General features: G+C 40.0%; 1 protein-coding gene across 6 annotated transcripts in view; it reads left to right on the top strand.

Annotated features, from left to right (window-relative positions):
* MYO6 (myosin VI) overlaps positions 1 to 13203 on the top strand; it is a 190440-nt gene that overhangs the window by 162127 nt on the left and 15110 nt on the right. For 3 of the 6 annotated variants that reach the window (XM_006020468.3, XM_025200086.1, XM_006020469.3), the window contains 4 exons: positions 3178 to 3338; positions 7843 to 7872; positions 8281 to 8319; positions 12912 to 13015. In XM_006020468.3, the coding sequence (XP_006020530.1) occupies positions 3178 to 3338; positions 7843 to 7872; positions 8281 to 8319; positions 12912 to 13015 (334 nt within the window). The remainder of the gene's footprint in view (positions 1 to 3177; positions 3339 to 7842; positions 7873 to 8280; positions 8320 to 12911; positions 13016 to 13203) is intronic. The other 3 variants (XM_006020472.3, XM_006020471.3, XM_006020470.3) reach the window with 2 other exon arrangements.

The raw sequence follows: 13203 nt of genomic DNA, 5'->3' as shown, positions 1-13203 counted from the left end.
CCCCCCCCCCCCCCGTGCTCCCGTGCAATGCTCCATCCACCTCACCATCTTAGTGTTCATGAGCTGCCTGGTATCTTGAGGTATGTAGAAAAAACATAAAGCTGTGTCTATGTCTGAATCGTCGAATCTCTCTGAATCCATTCGGAGAGTTCTGATTTGATTCGGAGAGATTAAAGGGTCTCTTGATTTATAGATTTCATAGACATTAGGGCTGGAAGGGACCTCAAAAGATCGAGTCCAGTCCCCTGCCCCAGGGGCAGGAAGTCAGCTAGGGTCACAGGATCCCAGCAAGATAAACATCCAGTTTTCTGAGTCAAGATATATAGCATCAATCCTTCTCCCTTCTCCAGGTGATAGGTCACCTGGTCGTAGAAGGTAATGAGATTGGTCAAGCGAGACCTACCTGCAACAAACCTGTGCTGGCTATCCCTCAGGATGTTGGCGTCGGCCAGTCCATTAAGGATGGCCTCTTTAATAAACTTTTCTAAGACCTTCCCCGGGATAGAAGTCAGGCTGATGTGCCTATAGTTAGCTGGATTCGATTCAGATTCGGAGATTCAGATATCAAATCTCCACTAATTGAATCAGTGACCAAAGCTTTGCACAGCCCTACCTTCAGGTAGTTGAAGGCTGCCTCCAGGCAAAATAAACTCAGTTCCCTCAGCCTCTCAGAAGTTGTGTCTCAGCCCTTCACTGTTTTTGTTGTCCTCTGCTGGACTCTTTCCAATTTGTCCACATCTTTTCTGTAGTAGGGGGCCCAAAACTGGACACAGTATTCCAGATGTGGCCTCACCAGTGCCAAATAGCAGGGAAGAATCACTTCCCTGCTGGCAGTGCTCCTATTAATGCAGCTCAGTATGCCGTTAGCCTTCTTCGCAACAAGGGCAGACCTGTTGGATTCTCTCATCCCAGCGATCTCCCCGAAGTGATGTCAGAGTTGGAACATTACAGTTTTACTCTTATCTCTTAATCTTCTCAGGCTTCCTGATAGGGAAGAGCAGCCATTGAAAGCAAAGGACTCTTTCCTTGCTTTGCTCACTTCCAGTAGGAACTAAGAGGCAGTTGTAACAGCACGGGAATTGCAGGACTCTGCTTAGTGATGATGGGATTTTTCGATGAGTATTGATATCATCTGAGCGTTTTTCTCAAACTTGCTGAGGCTGTTCAGCCAGCCCAACTCTGCTTGACCTTCATTCGTCTTTCTGTCCTCATTCCCATGGCACCGATAGACTCATCCTTTCATCTCTCTAGACCCTTGTAATAATATTAAGCAAAACCATGGAATGAATGCGGCTTACATAACTAGGAGGTTTCATCTGTGTGTTAAGTGGAAAATGGAGCTCTAGATTAACACCTGAGTTAACACCATGGTCAATGTCAGGGCTGAGGGGCTGTGGCCAGCAGCCCGGGCACGTGGGCCAGGGAAGTCGGCACGGTGGACTAGAATTAGGCACTGACGCGTAGAGGTTGATTAAAGATTATTTTACTTACACCATAGATGGTCGCGGTGCAGGCAGGAAAACTTGCTTGGTTACAGTTGTAGATAGAAGGAAAGAAGAAAACTCGAATGATGAGAACTCTCTGAACCGATATGAGAGTCCGTGCTGTGACTCGCAACGAGCGCGCAGGGCAGGGATACGTTAGGGATCGTGCGGTGACGGGGAGAGATTCTTGATGGCTGATCAAACCACCATTCGGTCCAAGATATACGTAGAAATCCACGAGGTAATCATGGACTCCTTGCCGGAATTCTCTCGGATTTCTCCTGGAATTCTCGGAATCGGGGTTCTCAGGATCCTCCTGAGATTCTCGGAGATCTCCGACTTGGGCGGAAACTGCTCAAGCCTCTTATACGGCTAGCAAGCCAATCGCTAGCCGCCACGTGGGAATAATTTAGAAACAGCCAATAATGGGGAACAAATTTACATACGGGTGGCGGGAACTCCTTTGCACCGGGGTTTTTCCTCTCTGCAGCTGAGAATTGCAACGTGCAAAGAAAGCTCCATGTGGCGGGAAATAATTCTGCAGTGCCGAAGCGCGCACACAATCATTAGGTCATGACAATCAACACTGCTGTTGCAATAATAAATATGGCCAGGCCGTTACATCAAATAGCAGCTAACTCTAGTTGTCAAATGGCAGCTAACCTTTTTTTTTCTTTAAAATGTAGAATCCAAGCCTTTCTGAGAGTTTATCCCAAAGTATTTTAGGAGAAATTCAAGGGAAAAATTCTGTCCAGAGTTACAATTTAATCCATTTAAACTATCTTTTAAGGAGGCAAGTTGGTGAATAACTGACAGAACAATTTACTAGCTAGCTTTACAGGTTTTTTTCTGTGATTTGGGTGCATTGTGTTTCTTGTGCCTAAGATTTGGAGAACTGCAATGCATAGTCCTGTTTATACTTCTACTCTCAGCCATTCATTCCTTTATAGACCCATAACAGAATCCCAGTTCACTAAGATGTATCTTTAGTTTGTATATAGTTAATAAGTTGGCATCTCTCTTTCTGGTGAGTTCTGTTACTGTCTAATCTAAAATAGGAATCTACAGAGAGAAGTTCTGGCATGGGGGAGGAAGACAGCTTAGCGATTAATGGTATATGCAACCACACTGTATGTACACATCTGTGCCGACCATTCTCCAGTGCTGTCCATGTATAGTCTGTGCCAGTTTTTGGATATCTGTCAAGTAACTGATTGCAGTTGAAATGTTGAACTTTTATAGCCTTGGGTAGAATGCCGAGATGGCTTTTGGTGTGCACGCAGGCTCTGGCTTTCAGGCTCCCTGTTCCAACAATGAATTGCTGCAGAGCAATACAATGAAATCCTACCCTTGCACCATTTAAACCATTGGTTTTGCCATTAACTCCAGTGGAAGGCAGGATGGACTCCTTAAATAATTCTGAAGGTCTTACTAATACCTGTCTAAAATGGACCATCCAGATGTTTTGTGTATTTGATTGAATAAAAACAATGTTTGGCAAATCACAGGTGACATTACAATTTAAGCTATAAGTGAATTTTGCCTACGCTGTAATGCTCTTAGTACAGTACATTTTGTATTATTCTTACCAAGAGAGAAATTTTACAAAAAGTTATTAGATTGGTGATAATACCACAAAAGTGAATTCAAGAAAGCTATGAAGCATTTTAAGAGCACTTTTCTTTATATGCAGGTTGAAATTGAGGCACAACTAGCCAGACAGCGTGAGGAAGAAACCCAGAAACAGGCAGTTCTTGAACAGGAACGTCGTGACCGAGAACTTGCAATGAGAATTGCACAGAGTGAGGCAGAACTCATCAATGATGAGGGTCAGATGGATTTGGGATTGCGCAGGTAAGAGTTATTGTGTTACATGGTTTTTAATTAACAAAGCAAAATAAAATAGTGTTTCCACATTACTTTTTTATTTGGAAAATATTTCCATATGTTATCAAATATCTTGGGGGAAAAAAACTGTTTACTTAAATATAATTTTAGTGAGCATGTTGTTTTCCCTGTAATTTAGTAAAAGTATATTACTTTGGTTCTGTAAGAAATTGGCTTGGAGAAAAGCAGTATTTTTTCTCTCTTCCTATTAAATCCTGACAGGGATTGTAGCCAATTTAAATTATGATTATATAACCCATTGAAGGTGAGTGCTGGGATTATTTTCAATGCTAAGCAATAATAGCATACTCTCTGTACTACTCATATAATCCCAGTAGCATAATATAAATTAGGTTTTTTTAGAAAGTAAACCCCTCCCTGAGAAGGAATTTAGTTTTTTGTTTTATGCTGCACCCAAGTATGAAATTGGGAATGCACCCTGATATGGCTGACACATTTATTGTGGAAATGATGATCAAAGCAAAACAAAAAAAGAGATATAGTGCTCCAAAAAGAAGTTTTTTTGATAGTTCTGTCAAGTTTTTGTCATTCCTGCTCTTTTGATTTTCATATAACTTTTTTTACTGGAGGGATTGTATGTTAACATGAGCTACCTAATGAGAGCCTAGATGCATTGCACATACACCAGATGTTATGCAAGGGTAACATTTTATGCTGTATTTAAAATGAATGTATGACCATGACCAAACGTACTGATTACGCAGTTTGACTGTTGCAGTGCCTTGCCATTTGGCATCTCGACATAACTTGTGGCATCTTGACGTAATCCAAGGCCTTTACTTTTGCTGGTTTCAAGCCAGGCAAAAGATCATGCCAGTTGTGAGATTTAACATTAAGACAAAATAAAAAAAAATATGGATGACAGTCAAAGGAATCTTCTACAGGCGCTACCTGTTTTCTGCCATATGGTCCTGTCAGTTCTCTGTGCTTCACTGTGCAGACTTTTTAGGTAGCAAACCTCTCTGGTTCACATATTGGTTGCACTGAGCTTGGTGGTCTTCTGTAGCAGCAGAATGTGTTGATAGAGTCTCTGAGAAGACACACATTTGCCTTATAGACACATGACTGAAAAACTGTGGAGGACTACATTTATGGTGCTAATGCAGACAGCCTGCTTCAGGTCCAAATTGAGAGTATTACCTGCCATACTCCTCAAGGTTGTCAAGCTTGTATTGCTGTGAGAGGATATTACTGCAGACCTGAGATGATAAGCAGTGGCTTAAGAATTTCAAGATTATTAAAAAAGAACAAAAAACTTCTACTCAGTCCACAGTGGGCTGACTCCAGAGTTGTGGATCACCAACATGCACTGAAGAAATGGGTAGGAGCAACCATTTGGAAGGTGGCAGCCCTGACTGCCACTAGTTCATGACCACTTAGTTGGTGTGGGCAAATCAATTACCATCAAGGCCATGCAAGATGTATGCACTGTCATCAAGGAAGTGCTTACCTTGGTTTTTCTTCATTTCCCTAATCCCTGAGATGTCATGAATGGATTCTCCAATGTTGTTGGGGCAACTGATGGTATACATATCCCGTTATTTACCCCTGCTCATTGGGCCTTGGAGTACATCGACAGCTGGGCTTTTTCTCTCTTGTTCTGTGGGGTGCACTGTTGCATAGTTCACCTACATCACAGTGAATGGTCTGGGAAGGTGTGACATTCTAGATATTTCATAGTTCTCCAGCCTTGCCCTCATTATGAGAGAGGGAGTATTTGCTTATGGTGCTTTTTTCCCTGAAATAAAGGATACACACAAGTGCAGCTTCCTGCTGTAACTCAGAATGCTTTGCAGGAAGTGTTCTGAGTTACAATGGTCCTCTGGACCAAACAGAAGTTCACTGTTGATTCCAGTGGGAGGGAAATCTAGCTGTTGGCTGTGAGCCTTCAGCTGGTTTTCCCTAGCAACAGCTCTTCCTCTCTCCCAGCCTGTCCCTGTTTCAGAATGGGAGGTACTAAATGGAGGAGAGGGAGCTTGTTTTAGGGAAGAGGCAGGCAATTATTTGAGCCTGTGGGCCACATAGGCAGTTCTAGAAAGCTGCTGCAGGCTGGTCAGCATCTCTCTTCCCCACCCCATAACAGTCCAGAGTCCACATGCCCTGAGGCTCCTTACCATCAACAATGCATAGCCCCAGCCCTGACCCCAGCCCACCCCACACCTGCTCCAGACTCACCCTGGCCAGAGCGAACCAGCTGGAACCTGTGCGCACAGCCCCAACCACACGCCCACAATGAGCAGCGACAGCAGCTGGACAGAAGCTGCTGCTCAGCGCAGGGGAAAAGCAGCTCCTGCCTTTCACTTGCTGCAGCATCCCAGACCCTATGCCCGGGCTACCCTGCAGCTTCTCCCTGCTCCTGTCACTGCCAGCATGGCAGCAGTGGCAGTGCAGAGAAGCTGTGTGGCAGCCTGGAGCCCAGAAGGGTCCAGCAGCAGCAAAGGGGAAGTGATATTTTTCCCTCATGCCAAGGAGCAGCTTCTGTCCAGCTGTTTCCACCGCTGCCACTGCTAGGTGAGTCTGCAGCAGGTGCGAGGTGGGCCAGATTAGGACGGTGGCCATGGGTTTCAGCTGGTTTACAGCTGGTCTGTTCTACTGGGCTGAGTCCAGAGTGGGTGCAGGATGGGCCAGGGTCAGGTGTGTGCACGCAGGTCCTGGCCAGTAACAGTGGGCTGCAGCCCTGCACTTCTGTTTGATCAAGGCTGTAGACTGCTTTCTGTGGTCAGATTGGGCAAAAATTGTTACTTCTGTCTGCACCCAAAAGGAGTCAACTTCCCCTTTCTGTTTCTGGGTGGTTTTGCTTGCCCACTCCTTCCATGACTGAAGCCTTACACCAGACAAGCTCCTCCTACGAAGGAGCTCTTAAATTATCACCTTAAGAGCTGCCACTTGTTAGTGGAATGTTTGTTCAAATGACTGAGGCCCTGTCTACATATTATACTTATGCTGCAATTACCATGTTAAATGCAGAATATTTGACAAGAGTACTATATATGCCCCAATTTAAGATGCCATAAAATGGCAAACCAGCCACACATTCAATTGAAGACACTATACAAACCAGACAAAAACATTCTTGTTCTCCTCCTCCCTCTTCCTTATTACATATTATTATGTAGAACACTTTTATGACTCGTTTGGCACATTATCTACTGGTGTGGTCTGAGTCCAGTTTGAGACCCCAGTGTAGTCCTGTGGCAAGAGCTGACAGTCTTCATTCTACAATATTTTGCGCTAGATTTCTCCAAACAATTTTTTTTCACTTTTTCACTCTGACATGAGCGAAAATGTAGTTTTAATAACCAGCGCATTGAGCTATTTTAGTCAAAGGACATGCAACAGTATGACATTATATGGTTTCGTTTTCCCATTGACCCTTTCATCCTGCCGCATTGAAAACAATCTTTGATATTGATATGTGGTCATTGATTATTTGAAAATGAGCACCATCTGCTCAGTTTCTCTTCCTGCTTTTTTACCTTCATTTATTTGTGCATTTCAGATTTTATAAATCATAAGGGGGAATAGTAAACAATGTCTTCCTTCAAAATATCCCCATAATGTTCTTAAGAGAAAAGACAATGAGTCATACTGGCAGTGGACTCTACCTTTTTATTTATTGTATATATGTTCTTTATTGGTATGCTGGATCCTTTATCCATATTAATCTTCCCACATTGATAAGTATATATAAGGAGGTAGTGAAGTATGGCTTGGTATAAGTGAACAGAAATATATAGTAAATATTTAATATTTTTGGATAGGCAAATGCATAAATTTCCATCCTGTTTTCTTATCCCATTGATTGATACAGCATAAGTTACCAAAACATACCTAGAACACTTCATTGGGGCAGGTTACTGTTTTGGATGAGCTATTTTTGTTTCATATTGCTGGGGAGAGAGATCATGTTTTAATGTCTGTTTAACATATCTTTATATTCAGTATGCGTGGATTACTCTGGATATTGGCATACATGGTCAATACTGTAGCAATTGCCTTCAGTTTGAAGTTTATTTTTACAGATTGGATGATAGGATCATTTGGCCTGTTGTAGGAGTTGCAAAGGATTCTTCTACATTTTTTAAATTGTATTCAGCCATGCATAATTGGTATCTATTGCATGAGTCTTTGATACAGAAAGATAAAAATTAACTGATTATTTACAAGTTAAGTAAATCCTACACTATTTTATATGATGATATAAAATAGACTCACTGTTTTTAAAAATCAAATTTATTTAACTTTTTCAATCAAGCTTCCTTGGTATATGAATGCGAAGGCCTAAAGAAAAATAAACCTGTCTAATACTGAGCCTGGATCAAAAAAAATCATTACAAGTTAGAAGAGGGTGAGAAAGAAAAGTTGCAGTGAATTGGCCTCTTCACATTTCAGATTGTCAGAAAGCTAATTAGGAAATTACCAGACTAACCTAAGTATCTTTTATTTACAGAACCAATGGAACAAGGCCTCAAATGACTGCGTATGACAATTTTTTTTATTTAGCTCTATACTACTTTCTTACTTTAATAATCCCATTATTAGAAAAAATTGTATTGCTTCTTAATTTTTCTACCTGCTCACCCCTGTAATAGTCCCTCTCTGATCAGGAAAACTTACTTTCTAATTAATTTTTAATATTTCATATCTCACATTCTGCTTAAATATAAGAATTATTTAAAGTTATTGTAAATAATTTCAATATCTAGTTTTAACAAACCAATAGGAAAAGGACAAAAATAAGTACATAATTATTACAATATACATTTTAGAAGAGGATATTATTTTTAAAAAGCATGTTTTTACTACCTCTTAAACAGATGACATCAGAGCCATGAAAGACCTTATTAATTTTTAATAAAATATTTTCTTATCAATTTTTTTTTTATAGGGAACAAATGGCCAAAGAAATGACAGAAATTTTGTCTAGGTGGGTGAAGAGACTGTCTAAAATTAATTCAATCATTAAGTAAAAGGAAATAATCAACTGAAATTGGCTGATTCATATAAAATAAAGAATTCTATTAATTGCTCAATAAAATAAAAAATATTTTCTTTTTGGATGAGATTTAGTGTATGAATATATTTTCTATTCATAATCATTATCTGATTTTTATTTTTATTTTTTGCTGATTATTTTGCAGTGACATTTACTTGATTGTATAATGAGGGAGGGATGAGGGAAATGATCAGTTAACTGTACAGTTATGGTTTTTCTTTGAGTAACTTTGACAGATAATGTTCTACAAGCCACTTCTTTCCTGCTGTATCTGAATACTATGTTGGGACCAGGTTCTAAAATTTACAGGAAACATACTTACTTTAGAATACTGTTATTAAACACATATAATGTTTATGTAAAAATAAGTAGCTTTTGTTAAGAAATTAATTCCAGAGACAATTCTGTTTAAAAAAAAAAAAAAATCAAGATTTGAGACTTACACGATTGTTACATCCCTCTGGGATGTACTCTATAACACCAAACATAAAAATGCCAGACATTACTTCTTCAGTGGTCTCAGTTTAATGTAGCTGATTTATAAGCATGGCTAAATTAAAGGATAATGCAGGAAAAAGCACTTGTTTATGGTAAATAAAATTATACTCTATTGAACTGCTGATTAAAAGTGATCATCTATACACTTGTGGGAAAGGAGCAGCAATATGGCCTGCACTGTCAAAAATTCACAGGGAATAATTTAGAACTTCGGGAAGTAGTTTGCTTTGTGATGGATTTATGCTGTATATATGAACTCAGGGTGTTCATGCAATTGTTGTTGCATTTTCTAGTTTTAGTGCCCTTAGTAGTGAACACAGCAATTTTGCACACAATTGTTTGAAGTCCATCAGAAAAGAAATGAAAGAGAACCCAGTATCTAATTAAGATAGCAAAGGAAGCACAGGTATACAGTCTGTATTTTAGGTGAAGTTACATTTAGACCATACTAAATCTGTGGAAGGTTGAGTGGAGTTAAAGATGGAACCTCCTGTGAGTAGGTAATACATTTTCTTGCCTGCACAGCTCTGACTTGCTGCTAGAGAGCTGGCAAGCATGAGCATTGTTGGGAGCCAGGACACCTGAGCTACCTGTCTCTGCTCTGGGTGGAGTAGGGGGAAGGGCTGGGATGCTGGAGTACTGCTGATTGCTTGTTTTATTTTCATGGAGAAGATTGAAGTTACCCTAATATGATCTAGGTAGCACAGCCCAGAGTTAACCCTTAACAAGCTTTAACATGCAGATGCTAGCATTTTGAGTGCCCTTAGCATGGTCAAAGTATTGCATGTAACTTCACCATATATATACAGATGGATATGTCAAATACTGACAGAAGAACTGAGCTGTCTTGCTGGAGCAAAGATGCTGTGTGCTCCTTCCTTCCTCCCCCCCCCCCCCAAAAAAAAAAAGTGGCCCAAAACTGTAAAGATGCTATTTTCTTTTTTATCCAATGCCCAGCTTTTTCAGTGATTTTGTTAAGACTTAACTTGCATAACTGAATACCATCCTAAAGACTGTGTCAATTAGGATGATTTTCTTATAACTGCCAGGCGACCTTTAGCTATGTAGAAAAACAAAGAATAGTTCTGTAATAGAAAGTTTAAGCCCTACAACTGGATTAACAATCTTGAAGTGTACTTGTTTTAGCAGAGTTGTTTTTGGCCCAATTCTATTGATCTGAATGATGCAGGGAGCACTTAAAGTAGTGGGTTGGTGTTGCTAAATAAAGAAAATTCTTTGAATTGTTAGAAAAGCAGTTCAGGGAGGTTAGACATTCTGTAGTGGAAATTACATTTAACGTTTTAATTTTAACATTTAATGTCCTATAGGCAACCTATTGAATTGTTAACAATATATTAAAAAAAATATATATTTAAAAGTATACTCCATTTGGCAGTTTGTTTCCCTGGTGATACTGGACTTACATATTTTGTATTCATCTCTTGTAATGGCAACAGGGACAGAGGCTTTGAATTGTATTTGAGCTTTTATTGTTAGGGGATTAAGAATACAGTTGCTATATCAAACTAGTCACATGAGTAATATCTATTCATATCAGAGGCTATTATTACTTCAAATTGGTAGGTACACAGGAGAATGGACATAATTGGCTTAATGTTGCATTAAGCGGTGAAAACTACAAAGTTAATTTGTATTTAAGCTTATGTTTAAGTTACTGTTAACAAGCATGTTTGCAGAAATAGAGCTACCTATATTGTTTTTTCTTGATTAAATCAATCAATTGTCCTTGTAGTATTCCCTCTGCTTCTCAGGACAGTAATATGTTGGTTCCCCCATTTCTTTGGCAAAATTCTCAATAGAAATATATTCAGCCTTCTACCATGCTGCTGAGGAAGGTAAAGACCCTGGCTAATCCTTGTGCAGACCTGCCTAGGGGGAAAAATTCCTTCCTGACCCCAAATTTAGAGAGAGGTCTGACCTTCAGCTTGTGGAGAATTTACGTAACTTTATAAGCAACAAGTTGAAATTAGTATCTCAAGATAGTTTTACTTTTTCTGTAAAGTTGCAGTTGTTATCTTAATAGCACACATGACATTACATGCACTCTAGTGATACTGCAATCCTGCAGAGCCTTTACTAGAAACACAGTTTTACAAAAAGGTCATTGTCACTGCCCTCTCTACACAGTAGAAGCTCCCACCTGGAGCCCCAACCCAGAACCTGCTGGTGTTGTCAACTGTGGTCTCAGGCAGGAGCTGCTGCTGCGCCAGGCAGACAGAAGCATCAGCTGTGGACACCACTGGCAGGTTCTGTGTCAGGGCTCTGGAACCTACTGGCTGTTGTCACAGCTGAAGCCGTCACCCACCCAGCATAGCAGCATCTCCTGCCTGGGTCCACAGCTGATGCCACCAGGTTGGGGCTCTGGGCGGGAGCTTCCACTGTGCCAGGAGGGCGTCAGCATCAGCTGTGGATACTGCTGGCAAGTTCTATGTCCATGCTCCTGTACCTACCGGCAGCATCCACAGCTGACACTGACACCCACCGACTGCAGCTAACTACAGCTCCAGCAGGTTCTGCAAGGTTGGGGAGGGGCAGGAGACAGGACTGGGGAGAGGGACACAGAGAAACAGGAGGAGAGAGATGGATGTGATCCTCAACAGGTCCCCAAAACTCCTAGCCCTGGTGTTGTGGCATACCATCATCAGATAAATGACCCCTACCCCTTACCTGGGCTAAAAGATTAATTTAATCTGCTTCTTACCTTGGGAATGGGTTTTAGAAGAGGCTGCCCAAATTGTCTGTCACTGAATTGTTAAGTAATATGAGATAGTCACCAAAGTTGGTGTTGGTACAGTCTAAGTTTGTGTCCTGATAGTGCACCGGATAATCAGTAATATGGAGGAAGCACTTTTCTCCCTACTATAATCAAAGTTATAGTAAAAAATAAAGAAAACATTATATTTATTATTGTTTCTCCTAGTCAAGTAATGGTGGTTTATTAGAGGATGTTAAATTTGATTGCCTTACATGTGCTGTCGTGAAGACTGATTTATTTGAGTAATCTTTTGTCTAGTTTGCATTTATGCAAAGTTGGGTTAGCCTCTTCCCAAAACCCTCCTGTATGTCTATTGTATGTGCCCCTTCCTTCCCCCTATGTACACACTGGATGACTTGCCCTGATACTCTGTAGATATGATGAATTTGAACCTACTGAGCAAATGCATTCATGCTACTTTATTTTGGCACTTTCCTGGTTCTTATATAGTTAATACTAACTTGTAGCATCCCACGTTTATCATCCTTTATGAGAACAGTACAGTACATTTTTCTTGTTCTTGTCATCTACATCGCTTATAGCAATTTTTTTTAGATAGATGCTTTAAAGTTGCTTTAGTGTAGAATTTTTTTTCTTTTTATACTGGTAATTTGGGGCGAAGGGTGAATTATTATTCTCTCATGTTAGAATAAAACATTTCCACCTTTAAAAGAATGGCAATTCTTTTAATTGAAGTAGAGTATTACCTTTTAATTCTCTTATCTGTTCACAAACATTTTCCCCTTCTTGAGCTAATGGAACTTAAAATTTATATGCCTGTTCACTTGTTTGCTGTCCTTTATTCTGCATCAGCATTAGTGATGTTATCAAGGATATGCATAGGTATGGAGTAATAGGTATAGCAAAAGAACAGTCAAATGCACAGACTTTCAGCAACTTTTGCTTGCAGTTTATTTTAATTTCTTTGCAACTGAGCAAGCAAACATGTTTAGGATACAAAATACATACAGAATATTTTACTCAGGTTAGATTTGGGATCAGAATTGTTCTTCTTGAGTGTTTTCTTCCTTTTTTATACTATTCCAACTTGTTACAGTGAAGATGTGATATATTTCTGGAAGGTAAAGCTGAATTTTACTTTATTTTTTGCATTCAGATCTTAGACCATTGTTTTTTCAATGTAATATGATCTCTAGATGTTTGATCACAGAACCTGTTTGTTATCTTGTTTCTACCAATTCTTCATATTTTTCCTTTGTCTACCTTGGATACTTTTTAATATCTCTAGGGGTCCTACAGTTCAAGCCACAAAAGCTGCTGCTGGTACTAAGAAGCATGATCTTAGTAAGTGGAAGTATGCAGAACTTCGTGACACAATCAATACTTCCTGTGGTAAGTTAGTGTGTGGCTGGGGGTGAAAGGGATCGTGTTCCATTACTTCAGAAGATCTGTCTCCTACCTAATTGGATAGAATTATGAACCTTAGTAGTGAACAAATTTAGTTTCAGTTGCAGATGCAATTAAATTCAGTACCTCCCTTTCTCCATCTCTTCTCTCCCACCCTCCCATTAGAACAGCTA

Source organism: Alligator sinensis, unplaced genomic scaffold (genome assembly GCF_000455745.1).
Source record: "Alligator sinensis unplaced genomic scaffold, ASM45574v1 scaffold37_1, whole genome shotgun sequence".
NCBI lineage: Eukaryota > Metazoa > Chordata > Crocodylia > Alligatoridae > Alligator > Alligator sinensis.
This window is presented reverse-complemented; position numbering and strand designations above follow the sequence as displayed.